This window comes from Phasianus colchicus, chromosome 2 (genome assembly GCF_987193195.1).
Source record: "Phasianus colchicus chromosome 2, bPhaCol1.hap1.1, whole genome shotgun sequence".
Taxonomy (NCBI): Eukaryota; Metazoa; Chordata; class Aves; order Galliformes; family Phasianidae; genus Phasianus; species Phasianus colchicus.
In genome coordinates, this window is record NC_143437.1 from 92,404,423 (window position 1) to 92,429,633 (window position 25,211).

Genomic DNA, 25,211 nt, shown 5'->3' on the forward strand with positions numbered 1-25,211 from the left:
TTTGTATTTATCGTCACTCATTGATTGTTCATAAAAAAAAATAGGAAGGAATGGTTAATCCAAATCTTCACTTGGGAGTATCGAGATTTGTGTTGGTTTATATTTTGATACACTTTTCTCCTACATTTTATAGATACCCTAAATAGTATTTCCAGGTGGAAGACAGGACAGGAAGACAGGCTCTGAAAGGGTTAGTTCAATGTAGGCTATCTTTGCCAAACTTTAATGCATTAAAATGGATTAGGTCATACCTTGATGGGAATATTTGCTTTTTCTATATTATACCTAATCAAATAAAAACTTTTGGAAAATTAGCACTTGAAATAAAGGCCAATTAAGATAAGCACTGTATATTTTACAGTATGTGAATTACTCCAGAGATCAAAAGCAGAATTTGAAATCAGGCTGAAATATGTGGTAGTTCTTTAGTGACATTTTTGGTAACTCTCAAGTTTTATATTTACAGCTACACATGCTAGATTCAGAAGAGATAAATGCTTTATATTTCACGTGGTTCAAGAAAATAATTTTCATCTCTCCTCTGTATGACTCAAAATATTAATGGAAAACTGTAACTTGAAAGTCAATTCTATAGCAGTCACAATCATTTTTTCTTACTGATTCATTCTCCTTTCTGTACTTATTATTTCTTAGTTACTCATAGTTAATCTTTATTTGGACATGACCATTTATCACAGTAGTGCCTTTGCAACAAAAATAGAAGTAACATGCTTGTCTTCTTCCTGGAATGATGTGGAACATGTAGGAAGAATACAGAAAAGTTACTATAAAACCAAAATCTTTCCCCTTAAGTAGGATATATGAATGGACAAATTGAAAAAGTAACTCCTATAAGTACTTGTGATATTTTTTTTCTCCTGCTAGTATTGTGAGACAGCATTCATGGAATGCATTTCATGCATTTGTTTCCACTCCTCCTTTTGCTCACAGATTCATTGACCTTGAGGAATACTGAGGACAGGGTTTGCAGATGTTCAACTGCTGGCTCCATGCATTTCTGAATGCTGAGGGCTGGCAAGGGTATCAGTTATCACAGGTGCTACCTTGGTGGTTTGGACATTCAGCAGTACAGATCATTTCCAAGGATCTCACACTGATTGTGCAGATAAAAGGTTGTCTCTGTAGAATGCCCATCTTTTACTGGTATCATCTTGATCTTTACTTGTTTCATGTTTTGCCATCTTACATTCATACTTAGGTACTATCTTTATGCGCAGTGAAAGCTTTATCTTTGATGAGCAGTTGTAGGGCTTGTTTTCTATCATTTTACTTGGAAGTACAGAGAGAGAGAGGAATGTCGTTTTGGGAATTCAAGATATGTATAGAGGAAAATAGTGTAAAGGCAACCGATTATTCTCCTCAGTATTTAGCTTTTTCACAGTGTACATCAAAATGTAATTCAGTAATTTGGGCTTGGGAAATCCAAGCAGTCCATGCAAATCTTCATGACTCAGTGTTATGTTCAAAATTTTCAGACTCATAGGAAAAAAGTCTGTAAAGTTGGATCAGCACCCTTGAAGCATGAAGATATTGATAGAAGTGGTATATTGGAAAAAAGAAGAATTTTTTAAATTAAATTCTGAGTATTCTTGGCAGAAGGTTCTTTTTATTTTTTTTTTTTCCCTTCTTTTATATGATAGTTTAATGACACTTACAGAAAGGAATCAATTATCAATTAAACGAGTGCCAGGGTAAGATCTATTTTCAGTTAAAGGAGAAACAGAGAGGCATTCCTTTTTATATTTCTCATAATATGCTTTTTCTGAAGAGTATGATTTTTTAATAACTTTTTTGTCATTTAATATGTTAAAATTAATTTCTTACATATTCACGGTATCTCATTCCCTTCCTTACTACTCTGTCTGTCCTTTTCCTGTTTTAACCTCACAGTTTTGTGCCTCTCTTCCTTTCATAAACACTTTTCTCTTTTAATTTGCATTTTATTTTGGTCTTTCTTTTTTTCTGCTCTAATTCTACTTGCAAAGTTAAAAATAAAAAAATAATTGCATCTGGCTTTTTACCACAATCAGTCCCTCTCACTGATTTGAGCTGAATTGTCTCTGAATTGATCAATGGTCAGGCAGGTTTTCAGTAGGAAGAGAAGTCTTCAAAAGATTGTGTGAGGCAAAAGGATTAGAATGACAAAAATCTTTGTGTTCTACATGCCCAAATTTCCGGCTTTGTAAGTCCTCTCTTAGCTACAGTTGGGCAGAGTGAAATAAGGTAGATGAATAAGATCTCTGAGCTGAACCATTCCATTCAAAACAGGGAGGAAAAACTGAACAATTTTTTAAATTAAAAAAAACAATGCATTAAGCGCTGTTTCAATCCCTGATGAACTGCTATGACTCTTTTCCTTTATAACTTAGATACTAATAAGGCCAGAGAAAAAAATGTTATTTTAGCAAAGCTCTAGAGAAAAGATATTAAGGGTGAAAGTTTATTTTTTGAGCCAGGTTGTGTTTCTGTCTACTGTTACTACTGTTACTATTGTTTGCCCAGAGTCCGTTCTGTCACCATTAGTATGCATATACATCCAAAATAATTTTTTAAAGAGCTTTTAAAATCAGCTAATATTTACATTTTTATCTATATTTTGAAACATCAAGTGGATGATTAAAGGAAGACTCTTCCTTTTGAAACTAAGATCATTTGTATAGAGAAAATGCATTATTTAAGTATTTATTTGTTTTCATGTGCTGAAAAGCTGACCTAGATATCTACAAGATAACAATCAAGGAATTCCTTAGGATTTTTTTTAATGAAAGATAAGTTTCTGTTGCTGTCATTTTGAAAGAGTTAAAAGTCAGTATCACAAAATAAATAATAAATATGAGTATTCATCAGCATGATGAAAAACCTCAAACCTCAGTAATAAAGATAAAAAGAATAAGTAGCTTAAGTTAAAAAGACAAATGTAACAGCACAGTGATGCAGAGGGTACTATGGATATGCCTGAAAAAAAGTCTCTCCCTGAGATGTGTAAACAGTCCAGCTGAGGGTAACTTAACATACCAGCAAGACAGAGGGAAAGGCAGCACAGCACTGATGTTACTCCAGTTGTGTCCTTTATTAAAATTTTAGTTTATCTATTGTATGTGGAGACATGGCAGACTGTAAAGATCGTTAAATTGCTACTGTATACATTGTGAGAGCTAGTTTAGTAGTTTAAAGTCTTCAAGAGCTAGAAGAAAAATAGATGACTACAATAGAGACATGAGCATTTCCAATTATAGTATGTTAGATACTAATGGATGCCAACTCTGCTCTTTATCTTTATTATATCACCAGCCAACTTATGAAATGTTGCACAAAGTGAATATAAGTGAAATTATTCAAATAAAGAACAACTGCTACTTTCTGTTATAGGATGCCTTTTTATTTAAAAGAAAGAAGTAGGGAAAATGAAGCATAAACATATCTTACCATTGGTTCCAGTATATCTTATTAGTAGCTCTGAAAATCCAGATTTGTATTATCATCTGTATTGTCAGTCACTGAATAATTTGGATTGGAGGGAACCTCTTAAGGTTATCTGATTCAATCCACTGTCTGGTGCAGGTTTAACTACTCAGGCAAGTTACTGAGGGCTTTGTCTATTGAAGTTCAGAACATTACCCGAGATGGAATTTCCACTACCTCTCTGGATGGCCTCTTCTAATGCATAACCATTTTTGCTGTGATATTCTTTACAATCATGCTTAACTGGAATTTTTTTAGCTTCAAATACGGACATGCCTCTCCTCTGTTTGTTGTGAATCTCTGAGAGCAATCTGGTTCTGTTTTCTATATAATCCTCCTTTAGGTTGGCAGCCTTTGAAACTAAAATGAGTGACTTCGTTTTACTCCAAAGAAAAAAAGACTCAGACTTTGATCTACAGTAATAGAAACAGTTATAATAAGATAGACTGATAAAAGTATCTTATTATACTATATTTATTAAGAATTCTCTGCAGCTGTCCCAGATCTCAGCTAGCATGTGAAAAGATTTACTTTATCTCCATACAAAACTTGAGGGCTACTGGCATGCCTCAGTCAGTTGTTATAGATGCATTCTTCTTGTTCCTTTTTGGAAAAGGTTACATACTGAGCAATGCAAAAAAAGTTAAAAGTTTCAGCTCTCTCTTTTCCATTAATAGTAATCTTTTGCTTTTTAGCTACATGTTCTTTATAGCCTGCCTCCTCTTCATGGAAGTGTAGAATTAGGCATCACAGGATGCCATGGACTATTAATTCATACTTTTCCTCTCTTTTGTGGGATTTCTTGGCTTATATTTCCACTGGCTCCGTAATTCCACTCCAAGAAGTTACACTTCACTAATAATTTAATTGTTCCTAAGGCTGTAAAAGACACTTAAAACTGATGGACTTAGCACTGAAATTTATAAAATATCCTTTGAGCAAAAAGCTTTTCCTAAAGGCTAGACATGTTATAACCAACAGGAAAGCAATTATTATTTCTAGTAAAGTTGTTTGACTGACATCCCACCCACAATATAGTTTTATGGAAAAGCTGTTATATTGTTTATAACTACTCAGTTATCTGATCCAGTTTTTTATAGTTCCTGTGAGGGCAGTATTAACAACAGATATGGCACATTATCTGGCCAAATCAGCTAAGTGAAATTTACTTTTTCCTCATGCTCCACTGACTGCTTTGGATTTTTGTATACTCATATCGTCTTTAATAAAGTCTGTGGAACATATGGTAATATAATTAGTAAACGTAGTTGCTAAGGAAGTGATCAAAACTCATTGCTTTCCAGATTCTAGTTTTCTTTGACTCTGGACTGCTATGTAGTGGAAAAAGGAACCTCTGTATTCCAGTCCTAGATGATGGCACTGTAATTCTTCTGACGTGTTCCACAATATCTTTTCATGACAACATAAGGGTGCATGGTTCTAGCTGTATCATCTAGATGTCTAGATTGTTAGATAGAGTCATTAACCATAATCCATCACTTCCTGCTGTTAAGGTTGCTGTATGCACTGTCCTATGCATGTTGTTTCTTCTGAATTCTGCCTGGAAAAAATCTTGTTCAGGCCTCTCCTGCAGTTTAAAATCCACGTTTCTAGGAAATTAGCTAGGAATTGAGTCCACAGAAGGTGGACTCAACCTTTGCAACAACTGGGAAGGTGAAAATGTGCTACCAATCAGTGAGAAGTGAAGGTTGTGTGAGTAGAAGTGAGAATCTTGGTACATGGCAGAATATTAAACACATGCAGCTTAAATTGCTGAGGAAGCTCCAGGAATGGTGAGAGTGAGCTGAGAAAATCCTCATGTGTGCTCTTCCCTATCTTTGTTTAGGAGACGACTTCCTGAAAGAATTCACATATTCTTCCTCTTTACTGCATCCTCTTTTGTTTCTTTTGGATGTACAGCAAGCAGCAGGAGCTCTGCATTTTATGGTACATTTTACTGGATCTCACATTCTCACAAGATCTGTTTCTTAAATAATTTTTTTTTTTTTTTAATCTCATAACTTCCTTTTGGAAGCTTAAGGAGTTGCTGAACAAGGGAAAGATAAGATATGGTTGGTATTTTAAGTACCTATCTTCTTTTCCCTTCTTCTATCAGACCATATCTTCACTTGCATCCACGTGGGACAGTTTATAGACTTCTCTTTTAACTCTTCCTATACTTTTTCTTGTTTTGATTCTTCTTTTCTCCCTGCATGTTTCCCAAGGCTTGGATGGCTACCTCTGCTCTTACTGACATTGTTTACTGAGGCCATCTAGTCCCCAACAACAGTAGGCTATTATTAACTTAACGGCAAACAAACTAACCTTTAAACAGCATAACTGGATAAACAGAAAGTTAGGAAAACATAAGCAAAGACACTCTTGTTAAGATAGGCTTTTATTTCAAGTTTTGGGAGGAAATGAACATTTTATAAAGTTTTGTTTAATATTTCTATCAGTGATGTGGATGAGAGGATAGAGTGTTCCCTCAGTAAGTCTGCAGATAACACCAAGTTGGGTGGTAGTGTTGGTCTGCTTTGAGAGTAGGGAGAGTCAGCAGCAGGATCTGGATATGCTGAATCAATGGGCCAACTTAACTGTTATTGCATTCAGCAAGGCTAAGCACTGGGTCACGTGCTTGGATCGCAACAACAGCATGCAACACTACAGACTTCAGGAAGAGAGTCTAGAAAGTTGCACAACATTTAAGTACCCAGGGGTGCTGGCCATTAATTGACTAAACATGAGCCAGCAGCATGCCCAGGTGGTCGAGAAAGCCAGCATCATCCTGGCATCAACAAAAATGATGTGGCTTGCAGGACTAGGGAAGGAATTGTCCAACTCAGGATCTTCTGTGATTCTATACTTTGTTTAATCCATGAGTTCCTTTAAGACTAGGGTGAATGCTATCGAACCCTGGTGATTTGGTACTTTTATTTAGTCATTTTGCTTCTGAAATTGTTTCAAATTCAAATCTGTACATCCTTTATGTTACAATGAATGCTGGAGGAATTTTTCTTGTCTCTTTTACACAAAGCCCTAATGAAAACTGTTATTTTATCTTTTCTTCCTCTGAGTATACCTTTTATATCTTGATCATAAATCAGCCCTGTGATTTCTTAGGCAGACTTCCTGCTCCTAGTAGATTTGAAGATTTATTATTAATTGTAATTCTTTTTGGTGGCTCTTGAATTTCTCCCTTCTGGTACTGCATGATTCTGTTTTTCACTTTATTTGTTTATTTTCCTGACTTTGTTTGAAGATGATGTCCACCACTCTTTTCATCTAATAACCTTTCAACCTCCTAACAACATATTTAGCCATGTTGTTTCCCTTTTTAAGGCCTTAGTTAAGCCTTTCATAATAAGTACCATTCAGTAGCTCTGTGCTTCTACTGCAGTAGCCTTAAGAACTCCTCATGCTGCCTATGCAATTTTAATGTTCTAAGCTGCACCCCTTTATTCTACCTTTCAACAAGCTTCCTAAGTTTTGTACGCTCCCCCTTTTAGGGATCACCACAGCATAAATGTTGAATAATAAGTGCATGGCACTTAAAGTGCCATTACAGAGTAGTTTTTCAACTGTGAAAGTTTTCACTGTATCCTGCATGCTACTAAACAGTAGGGCAAGTATTTAGTCTTGTGAGGCTCCGTGAAACAGGAACTGATAGAGACCCACTTTTTGTTATTGTACTATGTCCTTATGAGTATTTGATCTGAAACTAAACAAAGTCTGTTATCAGTGTTATATTTCAAATTCCTATTGCTGGTCTTCATGTCACTGAAGGATAACACAGTCATTGTTATCCTAGTCACTAATGCAAACTCTTAAATCTATGGAAAATATTTTACTTCTTGAGGTAGTTGGCTTGCTAGTTTTGAGCCCAAAGTTCTCTTTAGCACACAGCATTCACCGTGCTAGTTATCTAGCCTATTTTACCTTTCTTATATATTTTACATGCTGTTATTTTTATTTTTTTTTTCTCCCTACATCTCCAGAGTGTTTATACCTCTCTTTAGTTCAGATTTGATATAATTTTAATTTACTTTCTAGCATTCTGTTTTACATTTCCTGTAAAATCACTGTAACTGTCCTTCATTTCTGGATATAGAATTCTTCTCTTTATATCCGTAATGGATGCAACACAATTGCACTAACTTCTATCTTATAAACTTTTGTAGCACTACAGTTTAGAACTTCAGTTACAGCATTTCTGTATTTTAAGTACAAGCAGTTTTGGTTCTTTTACAGTTCAGATGAATTTGGTGCCTCATACAGTCTCCCCTTATTTCAAAAATTCTCAAGTTTCGGATGAACTTGAATGTATACTCCTGGAGCCATTTCTTTAGGTAGGCATTGAAACCTTATCTCCCCAGCTCTGCAGGGACTTCTGGGAGAATTTTGGAGGACCCTACTGTAGAATTACATGGCTCTGGCTTCCTTACTGCTTTCTTTTCATCCCTAAGGCTTATTTCCATTACAACTGTCTAACATCTTTTCTTTGAGAAGGTCTTTCTCACTGCAAGGAAATATGTTTACATTAGTTTTACTTTCCTAAAATGAAACTGAAATCATGCATCATGTTCCCTTTTTCTCTGAATTAAAATAAACCTAATCTGGCAAGGTGGGTGTTAGGAAAAACAAACAAACAAAAAATTACTTGTGGACTTCAGCTAATTAGTGTTTGTCTGACTTAGTGAAATCATAAAATACCTAAACAAGATATGTATATATAAAAGTGATATCATATATGAACTCTGGTATAAAGAATAGCAAAACAAAATCATAGAATCATAGAATTACAAGATTGGAGACAACCTGTAAGATCATTCCCATTACCAGTGCTACCACAAGCTACTAAACCACATCTCATAGCTCCTCCTCCAGACACCTCTTTACTTGCCAGGGACAGCGACTCCACCACCTCCCTGGGCAGGCTATTCATTCCAAAATGCCTGATCACTCTCTGAGAGAAAAAGTTCTTCCTTATGTCTCATCTAAACCACCTCTGGTACAACTTGCGACCATTTCCCCGGGTCCTGTTCGTTACCTGGAAGAAGAGGCCAAACCCCTCCTCATCACAGCCTCCATTCAGGAAGTTGTAGAGTGCAATGAGTGTCCTCTGAGCCTCCTCTTCTCCAGACTAAACAATTCGAGCTCTCTCAGCTGCTCCTCATAAGACTTGTACTCCAGACCTCTCACCAGTTTTGTTGACCTTCTCTGCACACATTCCAGGACCTTGATGTCTTTCTGTAGCGAAGGGCCCAAAACACAGTCCTTGAGGTGCGGCCTCACCAGTGCTGAGTACAGGGGGATGATTACCTCCCTGCTCCTGCTGGCCACACGTTTTTACGCATTCAGGAACTGCCATTCCAGTTCTTGAAAGGTGTCATTATATGCACTATTGTTCAGTATGTTGCAAAAAAGTTCTTTTAGCTCTGCAATTATTATCAGTGGATGAACTGATATTATTGTGTTGTCAGTCACAATGATTTGCACATTAATGAAGCATCAAATTCATTGTACTATTAAACGTATGATAGGCTGCTACAGAAAGATATCAATAAACGTTTATCTTCTTTATGTACTTAAACATGAAATGCAAGAAAATAATTCAGACAATCACAAAAAGTCTTTTAGCACATGCTGCAAAAATAGCATATGACTGAAGATAACGATTAGAAGACATCAGTATTTGTGATGGAAATATGAGAATAAATATAATGTGCAAGCCTTATAGCAGTTAAAGAAGATAAATCAGCTATGAAAACATGCATCTCAAATCTCTTCATAGTTTTCTCATGAAAACATTTGTCGAAATAAAGCAAAAGTGAGTGAAATTTTCTTTTTAGGAAGAATATCACATCAGTGGTAGAAAAATATATTAAAAGTCTGCATATAGAGTTCACTGAATAGCTATGCTCTCTGTGTTAAGGGATTAAATAAATGCCTAGTGTTGAATGGTACTTCAGAACAGAACTTGAACATATAATTTCCAGGGTACCACTGAAAATTATTTATTTATTTTAAGTAGAAAGCACTTTAAAGCATCTTCTGTGCCTATTCAAATATTGTGTTTTCACCTAAATTTATTTTTTTCTGCAATTTTTTAAAGCACAGAACTGTTACACTTCATAGACAACCAGTTGGTGGCTTGGGCTTAAGCATAAAGGTATGAAAAATATCTTCTTTCTTTTCTTATTTTTAGTTTTGCTAGTTCACTTCAGCCTTGATTGTGGTCTCACAACTAATATGCATCTTTTACAGGGTGGTGCTGAGCACAAAGTGCCTGTCGTCATATCAAAAATGTTTAAAGACCAAGCAGGTAAAATATATATTTCTGTTATTCAAATGTATAGTACTGCAGTATACATTATTTCTTTTTAAGACTCAAAATTAAAATATATTTATGACTCATTCCAGCATCAGTGTCTTTAAGCCTTTCTTTAAATGTCCAATTTATCTTTTGTGTTGAATTTAAAATCTGTAATCTGTCCATATCTTCGGAAACTGAGCTTAAAATTTTCCTGGTAAGTAACAGCTCCCAGAAACATACATTTTACTGCAGTGAGACAGTTGTGTAGCAGACAAAGCATTTAACATTATTTCTGAAAACAAAATTATGACTTAGGAAATGTATCAGTACACTTAAGATTAATAACCCAGAGGATAACATAAATAAACTGAACATATTTTTTCCATACACATAATTCATTGTCATATGGTATGAATGACTTTCCCTAGTTGCAAACAGAGGGTGATTTGTAATGGTAATTATGAGCTGAGGGGAAACCTCATGGCGGCTGCAGCTCCTCACAGGGAGCAGAGGGCAGCACTGAGCTTTGCTCTCTGGTGGAAGAGACAGGGCCTGAAGGAATGCCATGGAGCTGTGTCCCAGGAGTTGGGTTGGGCCAAGTGTTAGCAAAAGGTTCTACATCACTGGGTGGTTGTAACAGGCTCCCCAGGGCGGTGGTCATAGCACTGAGCTGCTGGATTTCAAGGAGTGTTTTGACAACATAGGATTTTTGGTGGTCTTGGAACCAGGAGTTGGATTCAGTGATCCTGTGGGTCCCTTCCAACTCAAGATGTTCTGTGATCATGGTCATTAAACAATTGTATAATTCTAATGCTTTAATTTTGCAAGAAACAATCTGATAATATTATTTAAGGGGAAAGAAGAGAAGTATTCTATACATATGTGCATTCTTTCTCCCCATATTTACATATATGTATATTTAAATATAAGTATTTATATGAAGAGATGTAGGGAAAAATATCCATGTTGGATATAAATAGAGGAAATGTTAAATGTGAGAGTGACAGTTTTATCTTAAACTGCATTTTGGACTGAAACTCTGTATGTTTATAATGGGAAGAAATTAATAATGGATTTTCACTGTATGAGGTACTAATAGTGGTAAAACTGATAAGGTGGTGACTTTAAGATTTGAAAACAGAATTTTACTGTGAGGGATTTTACTAATTTAGCTAAACTTATGTGAGTAAAATTCTTCCTAGTGAAAAAAATTTTTATTTCCTAAAATATCTGACTACTTGCTACCTTTTGTGAAATTTAATAACTGTTGTATGTCAGCACTGCAAAGTCATGTTTCCACCTATATTTTGGATACAGTGCTATTTTATAGTTCCAAAAGTGGGAAGTTTAATAGGATAAAGAAGTTGTTTCTTATTTTATACTTGTACAACTTTTATACTATCTGAAGTATTTAGAAATATTTATGTCCTCCTTAAATTTCCCAAATTCTGTAACAATGGTGGTAGTAAATACTTCACTTACAGTTTTAACTTGCTTAGAGACTCAGCTGTGATCACAGTGTTTATAACAGAATCACAGAATTGTAAAGGTTGGAAAGGACCTCTAGAGATCATCTAGTCCAACCCCCCTGCCAAAGCAAGCTCCCATGTCCAAGTGAACGTCATGGAACACTCTATTTGATTTGACTTTCTTTCATTATGAGTGTTCTGTAAGAGAGAAATTTGCGCAGAAACTCAATTCAGGAGCTTAGCTTTATATTGCTGAAGGATAAGGTTAAGTAGTCCTTCAGTACTGGAGACTAATGTCCCAGTGTATTGATAATCGCAATGAAGACTGTCCTGAATTTTCTTTCAGCCTCTATGCTTCTCCACAGGATTGAGGAAAAGTGAGTTGTGCTGATGCTGCTGACTCATCCCTGAATTTAGGCACTTTACATTCCTCTGTGGATTCTATCTTCCATTCTAACAAAAGTTATGTGCTTTTCATACTGACAAAGCTTTTGTTAATTTTAGAGGGACAAAAGTCCTGTCCCAGACTGAATGAGAAAAAGAAAATGCAAACATGTTTATTAATTCTAAATTAAAGTGATATAATTAGCCTCAGAGTCATTTTAATCCCATGAAAAATCACTTCCAAACATAGGATTTTTTTTTCCCTCTTGCTCATGTGTTCAGTTGTCCTGTTGACTCAGAACATTAGCTAAATTATTAATAATCACCCAGCTTTTCTTTTTTGAAAATATAATATTGATGTTGAAGCTTCTTAGTAAGATTTTCCAAAACTGAATCATTCTTTCTCTAATTGTTTTCTCAGATGAAATTTAACAGAATTGATTTTCCTTGTTGAATCTCAGGTAGAGTCAATCATTACATACTAGTGTTGGTGTTTTGTTAATAGCTTCTAAATATACTTTATTTCAATAACTGTGTTATAATCAGTATTAACAGTTTACTTATGGTAAAGTGTGCAGTAATTTTACAGTCAAATAAGTATAGGGTACTATTCCTAGAGAAGCATAAGTGAATATCCTGAACTTGGAAAGGAAATGGATTGTTCAGGCTTACTTGATATATATTGAACCTGTAAGAAAATTTGTCAGATACGTGAAATAGACTTTAAAGAATTCTTATATAATACATAGGAGTAAATTTTACAAGCTTTCCTATGTTTAAGAATTTCTGTCTACTATTTGTTATTCCAATCCATAATTACTAAGTAAATCTTTATGAACTTGCTGAAGGGTAGAGGCTGTAAATATTAACAGACTGAAATATAATTTATTCATAAGTGCAAGTGACTTTAGTTGCATACAGGATTTTTTAATTGGTAAAGCAATATATTATTATGGTCAAGCAGTTTAATTTCTGTTTTATGTTACAGAGTTATCAAGTTAGCAGTCACTTTTGGTTACCTTTATACAAATTTCCATCTTTGTGAGTGCTGCTGTAATTATCTGTCTGCTGCTTGAGATCTCTGCCTGCATCTCATAAAACATGTGAAGTGAGACAAGCATCAATGAAGAAACAGAACAGTGGGTACAGCTCACTGAGGCGTGATTAAAATAGATAAATAAAATTGAATAAAACCTGGCAGAATAAGGATAGTTTGCATTTTGCCAGTTTCACAAAGGATCTTCTCTTGGGAGCCAAACTGGTTCTCAAACTTTACTTTGAAAGCATTTTCCCACCTTCTGTGATAAAAGGTGACAATGTGTTTAGTCCATTTCTGAGGGGAGTTTACATATACCCTGACAGGATTAGAACAAACTCAGGACGTTCAGCCACTGAAACATTCCTGGCTTGAAACCCTGCACTCTCCGAACAGTCTGTATCCAGCTATTACATCCTGGCTGCCTGCACTCAGGACCATCTGTTTGGAGGACACAGTGTCAGTTTGATGAGGGCTTATAGCAGTTTCACTTACACATACATGCCAAGCAAAGATGGTTTGATATGTAAGCATATGTGATGTTGCTCACATAAGTATTTTTTCTGTGCTTACTGCAGTTGTGCACAAAGGTGTTACAGCTAGAGTAACCAATAAATCATTCATTGGGCATGGCTTGAGATTAAAAACAAGCTGCACAGCATATAGTGGTGATATTCATAGATTATTCTTTATTGCTGCAGATCTACTTAGCCTGGATTCAGCAGCCTTACAGTTTCAATTTAATAAGTTCAAGATTAAGAAAGATTTAAGCCCAGGTGAAGGGCTTTGTAAGGAAGCCAGAATGGATCAGAAACTTGCTATGCCTTAGGCTCATGAAAGTGAATGCTAAATACAAGGCCATTTCTGAACATAAGGAAAAACATACTTGAGGGGCAGTTATATGAACAGGAGTCATTATATATTTAGTGGGATGCATATAGATATTTAAGTTATTGAGCTGAACATTTTACACTATTGGTGTTTGTTGATTTGAAGCATGAGTGACCTAAGTCCTTAGACCTAAGTCTAAGGAGTGCTTTGGTTAAAAGGATTCCGTGGATAATTTTTATGTGTTTATTTAACTGAGCAGGTATGTCATTAAAATCTGATTTGAAAAATGTTTTTAGAACAGTAACATTTTCTTTTCAGTTACCAGAAACTCATTTCATTTACCAAGGACAAGACAAGAAAAATAGAATGAAAAATTGTAAAAAATCTATTTTGTTCTAGAATATGTGCTGTTTTTCTTTTAATACATTTAGAAATTGATGAATCCAAGAAATTTTTATAGAGAAAGCCAAAGCATTCTCATTTTAGGTTCATTTGAATTTTGTTTTCATTCCTTTGGCTTGGCTAAAGTGTAGCTTGGAATTTTAGTTCAGTTCTTTAGGTTTTTGTGATGAGTGTTCTCTTTGGAAGGTGCATTTCACAGTTTCTCAACTGAAAAGGTTGATAAAATCTGACAACTTTGTAATTTCAGTGAACCTCTATATTATAGCTATTATTCATGTATTCTAAAATTGAAACTAGAAACTAAGAAAAAGTATGAAAAAAGTGTTATTTCTTCAATTATCATCTGCTCCATTTAGCAGTTGAGTGAAAAAAAAAAAAAAGACTTTAGAATTTCATTGAATTTCATTTACACTTACAATTTGTATTCTCTCTTCTGTTTCCCTTCTTCTGATGAATTGCAGAAGTCTAATGAAATAAATCTAGTGTTACTTTTTGAATTTGTTACCACTGCAGTCCATACTGAAAATAAATGTATATGATAGTTTTTCCTCATAGTGAAATTAGAGAACTATGTCATGCATGTTCACTAAATAAATTGTCCTTCTAAAATGGATGATAATTTGGACCCTGGATTTGGAGTTTTCTTTTATCGCGGTGTTTTAGTACAGAATCTGGAGAAGCAAACAGCTAGCCAGAAACCATTTTCTAATCTGTAACAAAGTCCTACTGCACTGAAAAATATTAATTAAAGTCAGAGTAAAACTCATTCAGATTATTTGGGCTGAAGCATAGTCAAGAATAATGTAGAATACTTGATGGAAAAAGCAAATGTGACAAACTTTTTGGAGATACTGTCAAATGAAATAATATAAGAAATTTAATAACATCCTCCAGCAACTTCAGAAAAGTTCTACTTTTCATCTTTTCACTATTCTTATCTTTCCCTTACCGATTTCTGAACTAAAGACCTTCTAGGCTAGTTTAAGAATTACATCTCTTTTTTGTATCTCTTTTAACACATGTACTTCAGTTATTTCAGGCATTCACACATAGTCTGCAAATTTGTCTTCAGCACTAAAGCATTTAAAACTTTCTTGCACTCTCTAAGAGCATTTAATGGAAACTGTTACATAATTTTGTTAAAAAGACTGAAGATGTCAGATTTGTTATTAATTTATATCCTTATATGATGCTACATATTCATAACTTGTCTATGTTACTCAGCTCAGTAAGACTTCTACAAGTGATATTAATCGTACATCTATTATAACTAACCTTATTGTATCATCCTAGAATCATAGAATGGCTTAGGTTGGAGGAGACCTTAAAGATCCTCTAGTTCCAAACCCCCTGCCATGGGTAGGATTGCCAACTACATCAGTCTGCCCAGGATCCCATCCAAACTGACTTTGAATGCCTCCAGAGGTGGGCATCTACAGCATCTCATTGGGCAACTTGTTCCAGTGCCTCATCACTTTCTGAGTAAAAAAATTCTTTCTAACATCTAATCTAAGTCTCCCCTCTTCTAGTCTAAAGGCATTCCCTGTTGTCCTATCACTATCAGACCGTGTAAAAACTCAGTTTCCTGCCTGTTTATAAGCTTCCTTCTGGAAAGCCGCAGCGAGGTCTGCCTGGAGCCTTCTCCAAGCTGGAAAATCCCTTTCTTCGTATGAAAGGTGCTTCAGCCCTCTGATAATCTTCATGGTCTTCCTCAAGATTCACTCCAACAGCTCCACATCCTTCCTATGATAGGAGCCCCAGACTTGAATGCAGTACTCCAAATGAGTACTCACAAGGACAGAGCATAGGGGGACAATGCCTTCCTGCTCCCTGCTGGCCACTCCTCTTTTGATGCAGCCCAGGATACTGTTGGTCTTTTTGACTGCAAGCTGCCTCATGTCCAGTTTTCTGTCCACCAAGACCCTCATGTCTTTCTCTGCAGGCTTGCTCTCAAGGAATTCTTCTCACAATCTGTATACATACCTGGGATTGTCTCGACCCAAGTGCAACAGCTTGCACTTGTCCTTGTTAAACCTAATTAGATTCTTGTGTACATAACGTTCTGCCAGGCTGGATGGGAGCTTTGAGCAACTTGGTCTAGAGGTAGGTGTCCCTACCTTTAACAAGAGGGTTGGAACTAGATGATCTTAAAGGTCCCTTCCAATACTAGCTATTCTATAATTCTGGTTCTCTTTGAGTTTAAAACTTGTTGCCTTTTGTCCTGTCACTACAAATCCTGGCAAAAAGTCTCTATCCATCATATAAGTCCCCTTTCTGTATTGAAAGGCCACAATTAAAAAAAAAAAAACAAAAAACAAAACAACAACAACAAAAAAAAAAACACAGCTCTGCTTTTCTTGTTACCACATCTTTTTTCCATGCCTTCCCATAAGATTAATAAACATTAGGAAAAAATAAGTAAGACCAGAGTGAGGAGAGTTACAGCCCTTAAGGCTGGTTTTCTTCATAGTGTCTGGTATGATGCCATGCTTTGGCTTTAGGAGGAAATCATTGTTGATAAGACAGTAATGTTTTTTGTTGTTGCTGAGCAGTGCTGCACAGAGCTTCTCGTGCTGTCCTGCCAGTGAGGGAGCTAGGGGTGTACAAGGAGTTGCAAGGTGACGGAACCAGGACAGCTGACCTAAACTGGCCAAATGGTTATTACATAGCATATGACATCACATGAAAAAAACTATAAAACTACATGGGGCTGGCTGGGAGGGAAGTTGCTGTTCTGAGACTGGCTGGACACTGGTTGGTGGGTGGAGAGTAATTGTTTTGTTTAAAAAATATATATATATATATATATATACTGTTATTTCTCATTTTCTTTTCTGTCTTAGGACATTGTTTTTATCTCAATCTAGGAGTTCTAATTTTTTTTTTTTTTAATTCTAATTCTCTCCTCATCCCACTGGGAAGGAGGTGAATGAGCAAACGGCTGTGTAGTGTTTAGCTGATTGCCAGGCTAAGGCAACAGGCACACACTGAAAATAATAGAAAGTGAGGTGGGAAATCACAGAGATAATCAGATGCAGGTAGAAATATCAAAACAGTGAAGAAAATAGACAATAATAACGGAACAGAGGAATTCATATTTCAGCATTATACTGAATACAACACTTAGAAATTGAAATATATATGGTTAGAAATGTCCATCATTTAAGGTTTGGGGTTTTTTTTGGACTCAGTTACCTTTTGGGATTGGATTCTGCTGTGATGTATAATTTTGAGGAATGATTCTACTTAATTTCCCTTGTAAGAAAATCTGTCTACTCTCAATCTAGGATTGTTTACTACTCTTGCTGCCTATTCTTTTCTAGTGATACCGTTCCCATATCACTGTAGCTTCTCTAGCAACAGGAATTAGAAATAAATACCTAGGTTTCTTTCCACAAACATGCTCCAGAAACTTAGTTAAGTGGCATACGAAGGATAATTCTGAGAAAAATCAACATCTGAGAATCAAATTATTAAACTAAATCCTGTTTTCGTTCCAAATATCTTTATTTATAGCAATTACGTTCTTAACAGGTTAATAGTTGAATTTTGAATAAACATGTTAAAACATATAAACGTGTTCAATAAACTCTTCTGTGCACCTTTGCAAATTACAGAATTGAGCTTGGAAGAGACCTCTTTGAATTAACTAGTCAACTTCTCTACTCAAGTACCATTTGCTAGAGCAATGCAACTAGCTATGTCTAGTTGAGTTCTAATTATTTCTAAGGACGGAGACTTGACAACTACATTTCAGTTTTTGGCAACCCTCACAGTAAATATCTTTTTTTTTGTTGACACGGAATTTCATGCTTCTTGTCCTGTGGGTGGTCACTGTGGGTTGAGTCCAGCTCTCCTTTATTTCCTACTGTCAGGTCTTTGTACACATTTATGAGATCCTCCTGACCCTTCCTCAGGCTGAATAGTCTCACCTCTCTCAGCCCTCTCCTCACAGGAAAGATACTACAGCTCCTTCATCTATATGGCTCTTCACTCAACTTACTTTAGTAAGATTACTTCTTTGTTGTACTGGAGAGCTCAGAACCAGACACGACATTCCAGATGTGTCTCAGTACCTTTGCTCAAGTACGCTTGAGCAAAGGTAATGGATCACCTTTGTTGACCTGTGGGCAGCACTTGTCTTTATGTAGATCAGGCTACTGCAGGGGACTGTTGGCAAGGACACATTCTTGATTACTGGCCAACTTGTGCACCAAGAGGACCCTTAGGTCCTTCTCATTGCCTTTTTGGTAATAACAGCAGTATGCATGAATATCCAGAAGACAAAGGAGTTTGCATACAGTGTACTTTGTGAATTGATCATTTCCAGGAATATATGCAGTTATTCTGTATTTTCTAGTACTTCTTAAATTGAACAAAATCAGAAGGAATTTAAAGTTGCTAGCATATGCACTGTCCTAGAAAATTGTTATTATCAATTACATGCACATGTATGCCACATGGTAAGGAAATTTACACATCAGTGTAGTTCTTGCTCAGATTCTCAGATCTTTCCTGGTTACATCTGCAGTGTATGTGTATCTTGTAGTTCTTTTTGTTCTTCATTTTAAAGACCAAACCAGTTTTATTTTCTGTTAACTTTGCAGATAGAATGCTGTATGCTATACAGCTAGGCAAAGTCCCAGCTAAAATATTGTCTGCAAGAAGGCTTCAGCTTCTCAGTACACGCTAATCTATTCAAAGTAGTATTTTTATTCACTGAACTTCTATGAGTCAGATAGAGATTCATTTTACCATTAAGACATTCATAATCAGGAGTACTGAGCTCAGAATTGCCAGGGAAATGGCAGTGTTCTTATCACAGCTGAAATTCTACTTCTTCGACCACGTAAGGTCTATTATTGACTCTCCAAACATGTTGTCCTTGCTGTATTCAGTCTCTGCCTACTCCAGAACCTGCCTTATCTCTGACATCCTACACATATCTCACATTGACTTGATTCTTACAGTGTATTGAGCTTCAGTTCTTCAGGCTTGTGTACACTAAGGATTTAGAAGCGAGTTCCTGACAGGGTCTACAGGTAAACGTGGTACATCTAGGATCACAAAATGATCGATGGTTGCCTACTCCATAGGCTATCCACTGAAACGATTGGACAGAGAAGCCTAGTTTCCCATATACCTCTGAAATTAGCATGGAGAATCTGGCACATTAGAATAATGACATGGATGTTTTATGAAACATTGCATTACTGATGTACAGCTTTTTGTCACATGATAAACTGGACACTTATGAGGAGTGAGAAGACTGAGATAAGGAAACCTCATGGTCAACAAGAGAAATAAGGATAGAAATTTGGATTTTTTTTTATTTAAATGGATGAAATAAATCTGAGTCCTGTGAAGGATATTTTATATTTTAAAAATGTCCCTAACAAGGTAATAATGCAGTTCTGATTTAAAATATTGATTACAAATGCAGTTACAAAACAGCTTATTTTCAAGAAAATATGAATTGAATTGTACCAGCAGTATCAGTATAGTTCAATTCATGAGAGAGAAGGAAAAAAAAAAAAAACAACACACCTGGATAATATACTTATACTTCATATACTTAGCTATTCATTTTAATTCTCTTTTTGTGGTGAAATACATATATTTAAGCTTATGAATTAGAGATTCATGTAGTCAACTTAATTGTATGCTTCAAACAGCATAGTTTTTGTGCATCACTAATACGATGTCAGAGGACTACAATGATGGATCAGTTTTTCTTGGGAATATATTTTCAAGTCTAACATATTAAGAATAAGAAATTCTCTGTCTTCTTTAGAAGCCCCTTAAGGGTTATAAATGTTTTCCTTCTACCACAGTATCCCTTGTGAATTTCACAACTGTAGAAAATGTAATCAGTGTTTAACCTTTTTTAAAGGTAATGAAGGTGTAAAGGTGATTTAATGCTAATTGTTGTAGCAGGCTCTTAATTTTCTTTTAAACCCCAATGCACTTCTGCTAATTACTAGTTTGTGCTTGTTTTCACTTGAAAATCTTTTTTTGACCATGTTCAACTCATTACAAATAAAATATCGTTTCACATAAATCATCAGGAAGCATATTGAATTCCAGATGATTTGTATTTACTGTTTTGCTGAATAAGGCTGTATGCTAGTTAGTATTTCAAAGCTCATTCTCAAATATTTTCTCTTTTTTCTATATTTACTCTTTGCTGAGTAGCCTTTCATAGACACCTTTGTATGAGAATGCTACCAGTGGGAAGCAAAGTTCCCTGTAAAGTGGAACGTTGCACTTGTACAATGTTTTCATCAGAGAAGTATAACTTTATGAAAACATCAAAAGAGTTTGGGATGATATAACTATTTGTCTTCAGATGTAAAATGAGAGAGAATAAAACTCTTTTTTTGTGTCTTTACAAGGAGATTTTCTGGTTACTTTACTTCTAATATACTTGCAAAATATATTGTGATTTATGCATCGTTGTGACATGTCCTCTACAGTTGAATTTGTTAAAAATATTTTTGTTATAAATCATCATGGATTTTAAATTGTAGATCAAGCCAAAAATTTTTGTCACAAACTTATAAGTATAGCTTGCCAGAGTACCATCAGTGGCCATGATAACGACAGCGATGGAGGCGTATACATTATTGCATTACTTTACAGTATAATTCACTTCTGAAGCAAATGTTCTGATTTTCCCTATTTTCTATGCTTTTTTTTTTCACTTCACAGAGCATTTGGTATCCATCATTTAACTCTCTTTCTCCCATTCTTTATTCTGTGCTTTATCTGCACAGCTTCAATTGTGCATAGAGACTGTATAAGCAGGGTATAATTACATTGTGCATTTAAGCTATACTATTTTTTGTATAATGCTTACAGTAGATAGCAAGGGTTGTTGCAATACTCATCACTGTGGGATGGCCAAGTGAGTGTATAAACCATCAGAAATTAGATGGGGAATGTTCAGCCACCATTGCTCCCTGGAAGGGATTTATTTTCAGTGTTGCTGAGTTACAATCCTTCAGCAACCCATTTTAGTTTCTTGAGATTTTATACCTTTATGTGTCATATCATGCCATGTCATGTCAATCCTTGAACTATATACTAGCTGTCTAGAACTAGATCTCAAGACCTTTGTTTTGGTAATTTTACTTTTTCTGTTTTTCACTGATCTGTCACACAGAACTTCATGGTTTTTATATGTGATGAAATGTTTCTTAAGCTCTTTTCTCAGTGTACCTAATAAAAGGTGTCTTTTATCTGCTAAAAGTGATGAAAATTCTATAGGAAATATAAATCTAATGGAAAGAAGCTGTTTTGTACCAAAGGTATAACATTTTGGTGACAAAAGCTATATTGTAGAAACGGTATGAATATTCTGTGTTGTTTTGCTGTTGTTCCTTTTCTTTTTTCTTACCTCTGTTTTCATCATTCAAAATACTACCTTGGTTAATGTTCTTCAAAGTCTCAAGCCAGGACTCAACAAAATCATATGCAAGACTATCCATATGCTTCATTTAACATTGTCAGTCTTTGTAGGATGAGAGATTTACTTTCAATTAAGTAGTAAATTTCAAGAGGTAAACATCCCCAAATTCTACTAAAATTAAAAAAAAAAAAAAAAAAAAAAAAAACACCGGTGAATACACCTCAAAAATGCCATTGTTTGTGTCCATGTAGAATTGTTTTCTTTGCAGTTTCATTATATTATTCCCATTAATTTTGTAAGACAGGAACCAACTGAAATAAGTATTATCTTACTCTCAAGAACAAAGCTAACTCAAACTTCTTGTTAAAGATTTGTATTAAATTCTAGACACAACCTCTTTAATTATACCTGTCCCTGTAAATTTGTTCAGGGGAAAGGAATTGCTAACAAGTTTCAGAGATTTCTATTTCCCTTTGTAGAATAATAATGAAAAGTGTGAATCACAGTTTCCACATAATTTAATAAAATCCTTCATTAGTGAGAAATGACATTTGTATTCCATATTAAACAAGTTCTTTTTGCATGGGAAGTAGCTCTGTTAGTTGGTTTAAGGTTGCTAGGAATCTATTACCTTTATAGGATGAATACTGATAGCTATATCATTATTTTTACAATCAAATCAGTTTCTAATGATGCCTACAAACAGCATGCTAAACCAAGTGCTGAAAGAGAATAAAATGCATCTTTTCAGTACTTCTTTCTGTTAAATTGTACTTTGTAATCCCACAGCTGACCAAACTGGAATGTTATTTATAGGAGATGCAATAATACAGGTCAGTAAACATTTGTTTTTACCATATTTATTTCAGACTTACCTTTATGTTTGTTTCATTAACTAGCTTACACATTTCAAATCATTTTGTTCCTATTGTATCTTTGTTTTTAGGTTAATGGTATTAATGTAGAAAGTGCTACCCATGAAGAAGTGGTAAGTCCTTCTAGTCTGACTTCTTGGTAACATGCAGAATATTCTGTGCCATACCATTTTGCTTGATCCAGATGAGTTAATTTCTTTTTTTTCTTTTTCTATGAAGATGCAATACTTTCTCTCATATGATTCTGTCATGTATGTGGTCATTAGGAGCTTGAGTTTTTGTCACATTAAGATATATTTAATTGTGGCATGTTCTATTGCAAAATCATTGTTCTAAATGTTCTATTGCAAAATCAAGTCTCTGTCATTGTATGTTATAATTTTACATTCCTTAAATAAAATATTCAGAAACAAAATGAGACAAAGTGAAAGCATGATGTGAAGAATACATACCTACTTTATTTTCTTGTTTTTTATTAAATAAATTTTCTTATTTTTTATTGACTTTTTAAAAAATTTAACAGTATTTAACTTTTGTTTAGTTTTGAGAAATTTTAAGATTATAATGGAATTATTCAGCACAATGTGCTGACTCTTGAGAATCTATTCATTTCCATGGTATTGTTCAAGAAGTGTTCCAAAGCATTTCATTTAGTTCTCGGGAGATATTGTATAATTAAAGACTGCGGCCTACAAGAATCAGATGATTATCTGATACTTTTTAGGTTGTGAAATCAGAAACTGTTATATAGTTAAAAAGAAAATTTGTTATTTTTTTAATAGAATTAAGATGGCAAGGGCTTCTCATTATAACATGGTTACTTCTCAAATTCCCCTATCCATCTTTTAAAGGGTGACAAATCTCAGTGTTTTAGGGAAAAAAAAAAACAAACAGTGGGTTACTATTTTCTGCTTCTAATTATTTTAAGTATATATAATTCCTTCTGTAGCATTTTAATTGTTTAGATGCTTGCAGTCAAACCTCAAAAGAGAAAACACCAGTTGCTGTGTATTACCTGTCACAGTTTACAACAGAGGTAAGGCAGAGTTTGCTAGATGAGTTTCCAGAATATTTTTACTTTACATATTCTGTGTATAAAATGAATCTCTTATTATATCAGATTGAGAATCTGATTGATGAATGTATTAATGTGCACAGAAGAAAGAGAGAACCACTATATCAAATCACCATCTTTTGTGGGGATGTATCCAAGTATCTGTATTCCCTGTATTGTCCACTCCCTATAATACTGTGAACCAGCAATATCTTTCACCCATCCTTCTCCTGTACATCTTTTAACAGTTCTATCTCATATGGCCTTGATAAGCCACTGCCTCTGCCACAGTGCTGAATGGTGATGGATGATCTAATGTATAGTATCTTCAAGAATTTTTCTAGGGATTCTAACCAAATCTTATAATTAGAAAATTATATTGGTTTTCATTTGAAAGGGTAGTGGACATATGTGATTATCACTGACTTAAAGAAATGCGGGGATTAAAAGTTTACATATTTTTCTCTTATTCTTTTAGTTATTCTGTGTATTTTTTGAAGCATGGTTTTCAAGTGTTTCATCTAACCCAAAGCAAACTGATTTATTGAATAGTCATTAGTTTTTAACTGGTTTATTTCATTCATCAGATGGACTGTGTACAGATAAAGCCAGTTATTACCTCCTGAATGTGCAGGGCTTGTCCAGCCTTCAGTGCAAGTCATATAGATTAAAATATTTATCCCCATTGCCTGTTTACTGACATTGCTTGTCAACCCACTTCCTTTAAAGATTGTTTTTCAGTACCAAGAAGCACTCCAGGAATGCCAATATAACACAACTGTGCTACAGTGGTGAGGAGTAATAGAGAAATGCATAATGTTACTCTTTGCACTGTACATGGGAATTCAGTGGGATCATTAAACAAAACTTTTTGGAACAAAAAGGAATAATGGTTGAAGGAAGAACCAGAAGGAAAAAAGGTATCGATGTACCTGGAGATAGATCTGCAAGAAGACATTTCTGCTACAACAACCTGCTATCAGAATCAGAGTGGGATTAGATAAATGGATCGAGTGGTAGAGAAAGGGATTTATTCCCAGATTTGGTGAGTGTGGGGTGTGAGCAAGCAGCTGCATGGATAATCCACTACAAGCTACTAAATGGATGCTACCACAACAGCACACCATTAAAAGGCAGAAGTAAGAGGACACACTTTCATTTGTTTTCTGTTCCTTTGTTTTGGAAAGTTTGGTGGTTTGGTTTTTAGTGTGTGGTGTTCGTTTTGTTTTATTTCTTCTTTATTGTACCTCTAATATGAATTATTTTCTTTTGTTTTATCCCCCTTGTGGCATGTCTTGCTGTTCTTGGTGTTCCCTTCCTGTTCTTATTCTATACTATTTTAGAATATCTGATCATTCACTCTTACAGCATGTGAGGAAATGCTCTCTACAGGCATAAATTTAGATAATCTGCATTATATTAAATGGAGATTATGTGTAATTTGATGCCACAGTTTAAAAGACTTAAAACCCACTGGGGTAAATACATGAGAGAAAAGGCTACAAGATCTGAGAATAGTAGGATAGGAGGGCAGTTCATTTTTTCTACTACCTACCACCTTCACAACTGACACTTTGGAGATGGTTATGTAAAGAGCTTATCATAATTTCTTGACCCTTGAGAGATGTTGAAAAGTGCTTGCTTCTCTGTAAGCAAAACAACTGGCTGGCCTGCTTACAACAGTGTCACAACAAACTGGCTTTCATGTTTCACCCTTCAAATTCCATGAATTTGCTTTTCTTCAGAACTCTTCCAGCTGCTACTGACCCACAATCACATCTTAGTTCAGGCTAGTGGTACGGATGGATACATGAATAACTGGAAATCAGGACTGATGAAAATCCCTCTTTTATAGTAGGTAATACAATAGACTGTGACAAATTGAAAATAATTTATATTCCTTGAAAAATAAGTTTATTTTTAGAAATAGTCTATTACTGTGGAAAGACT

The 25,211-nt window shown here is 35.0% G+C and overlaps 1 protein-coding gene across 1 annotated transcript in view; it reads left to right on the forward strand.

Moving 5' to 3' along the window:
• SNTG2 (syntrophin gamma 2) overlaps positions 1-25,211 on the forward strand; it is a 223,823-nt gene that overhangs the window by 107,127 nt on the left and 91,485 nt on the right. Inside the window, 4 exon segments of the mRNA XM_090136333.1 lie at positions 9,599-9,655; positions 9,751-9,808; positions 22,122-22,165; positions 22,279-22,320. Of these exon segments, the coding sequence (XP_089992459.1) occupies positions 9,599-9,655; positions 9,751-9,808; positions 22,122-22,165; positions 22,279-22,320 (201 nt within the window).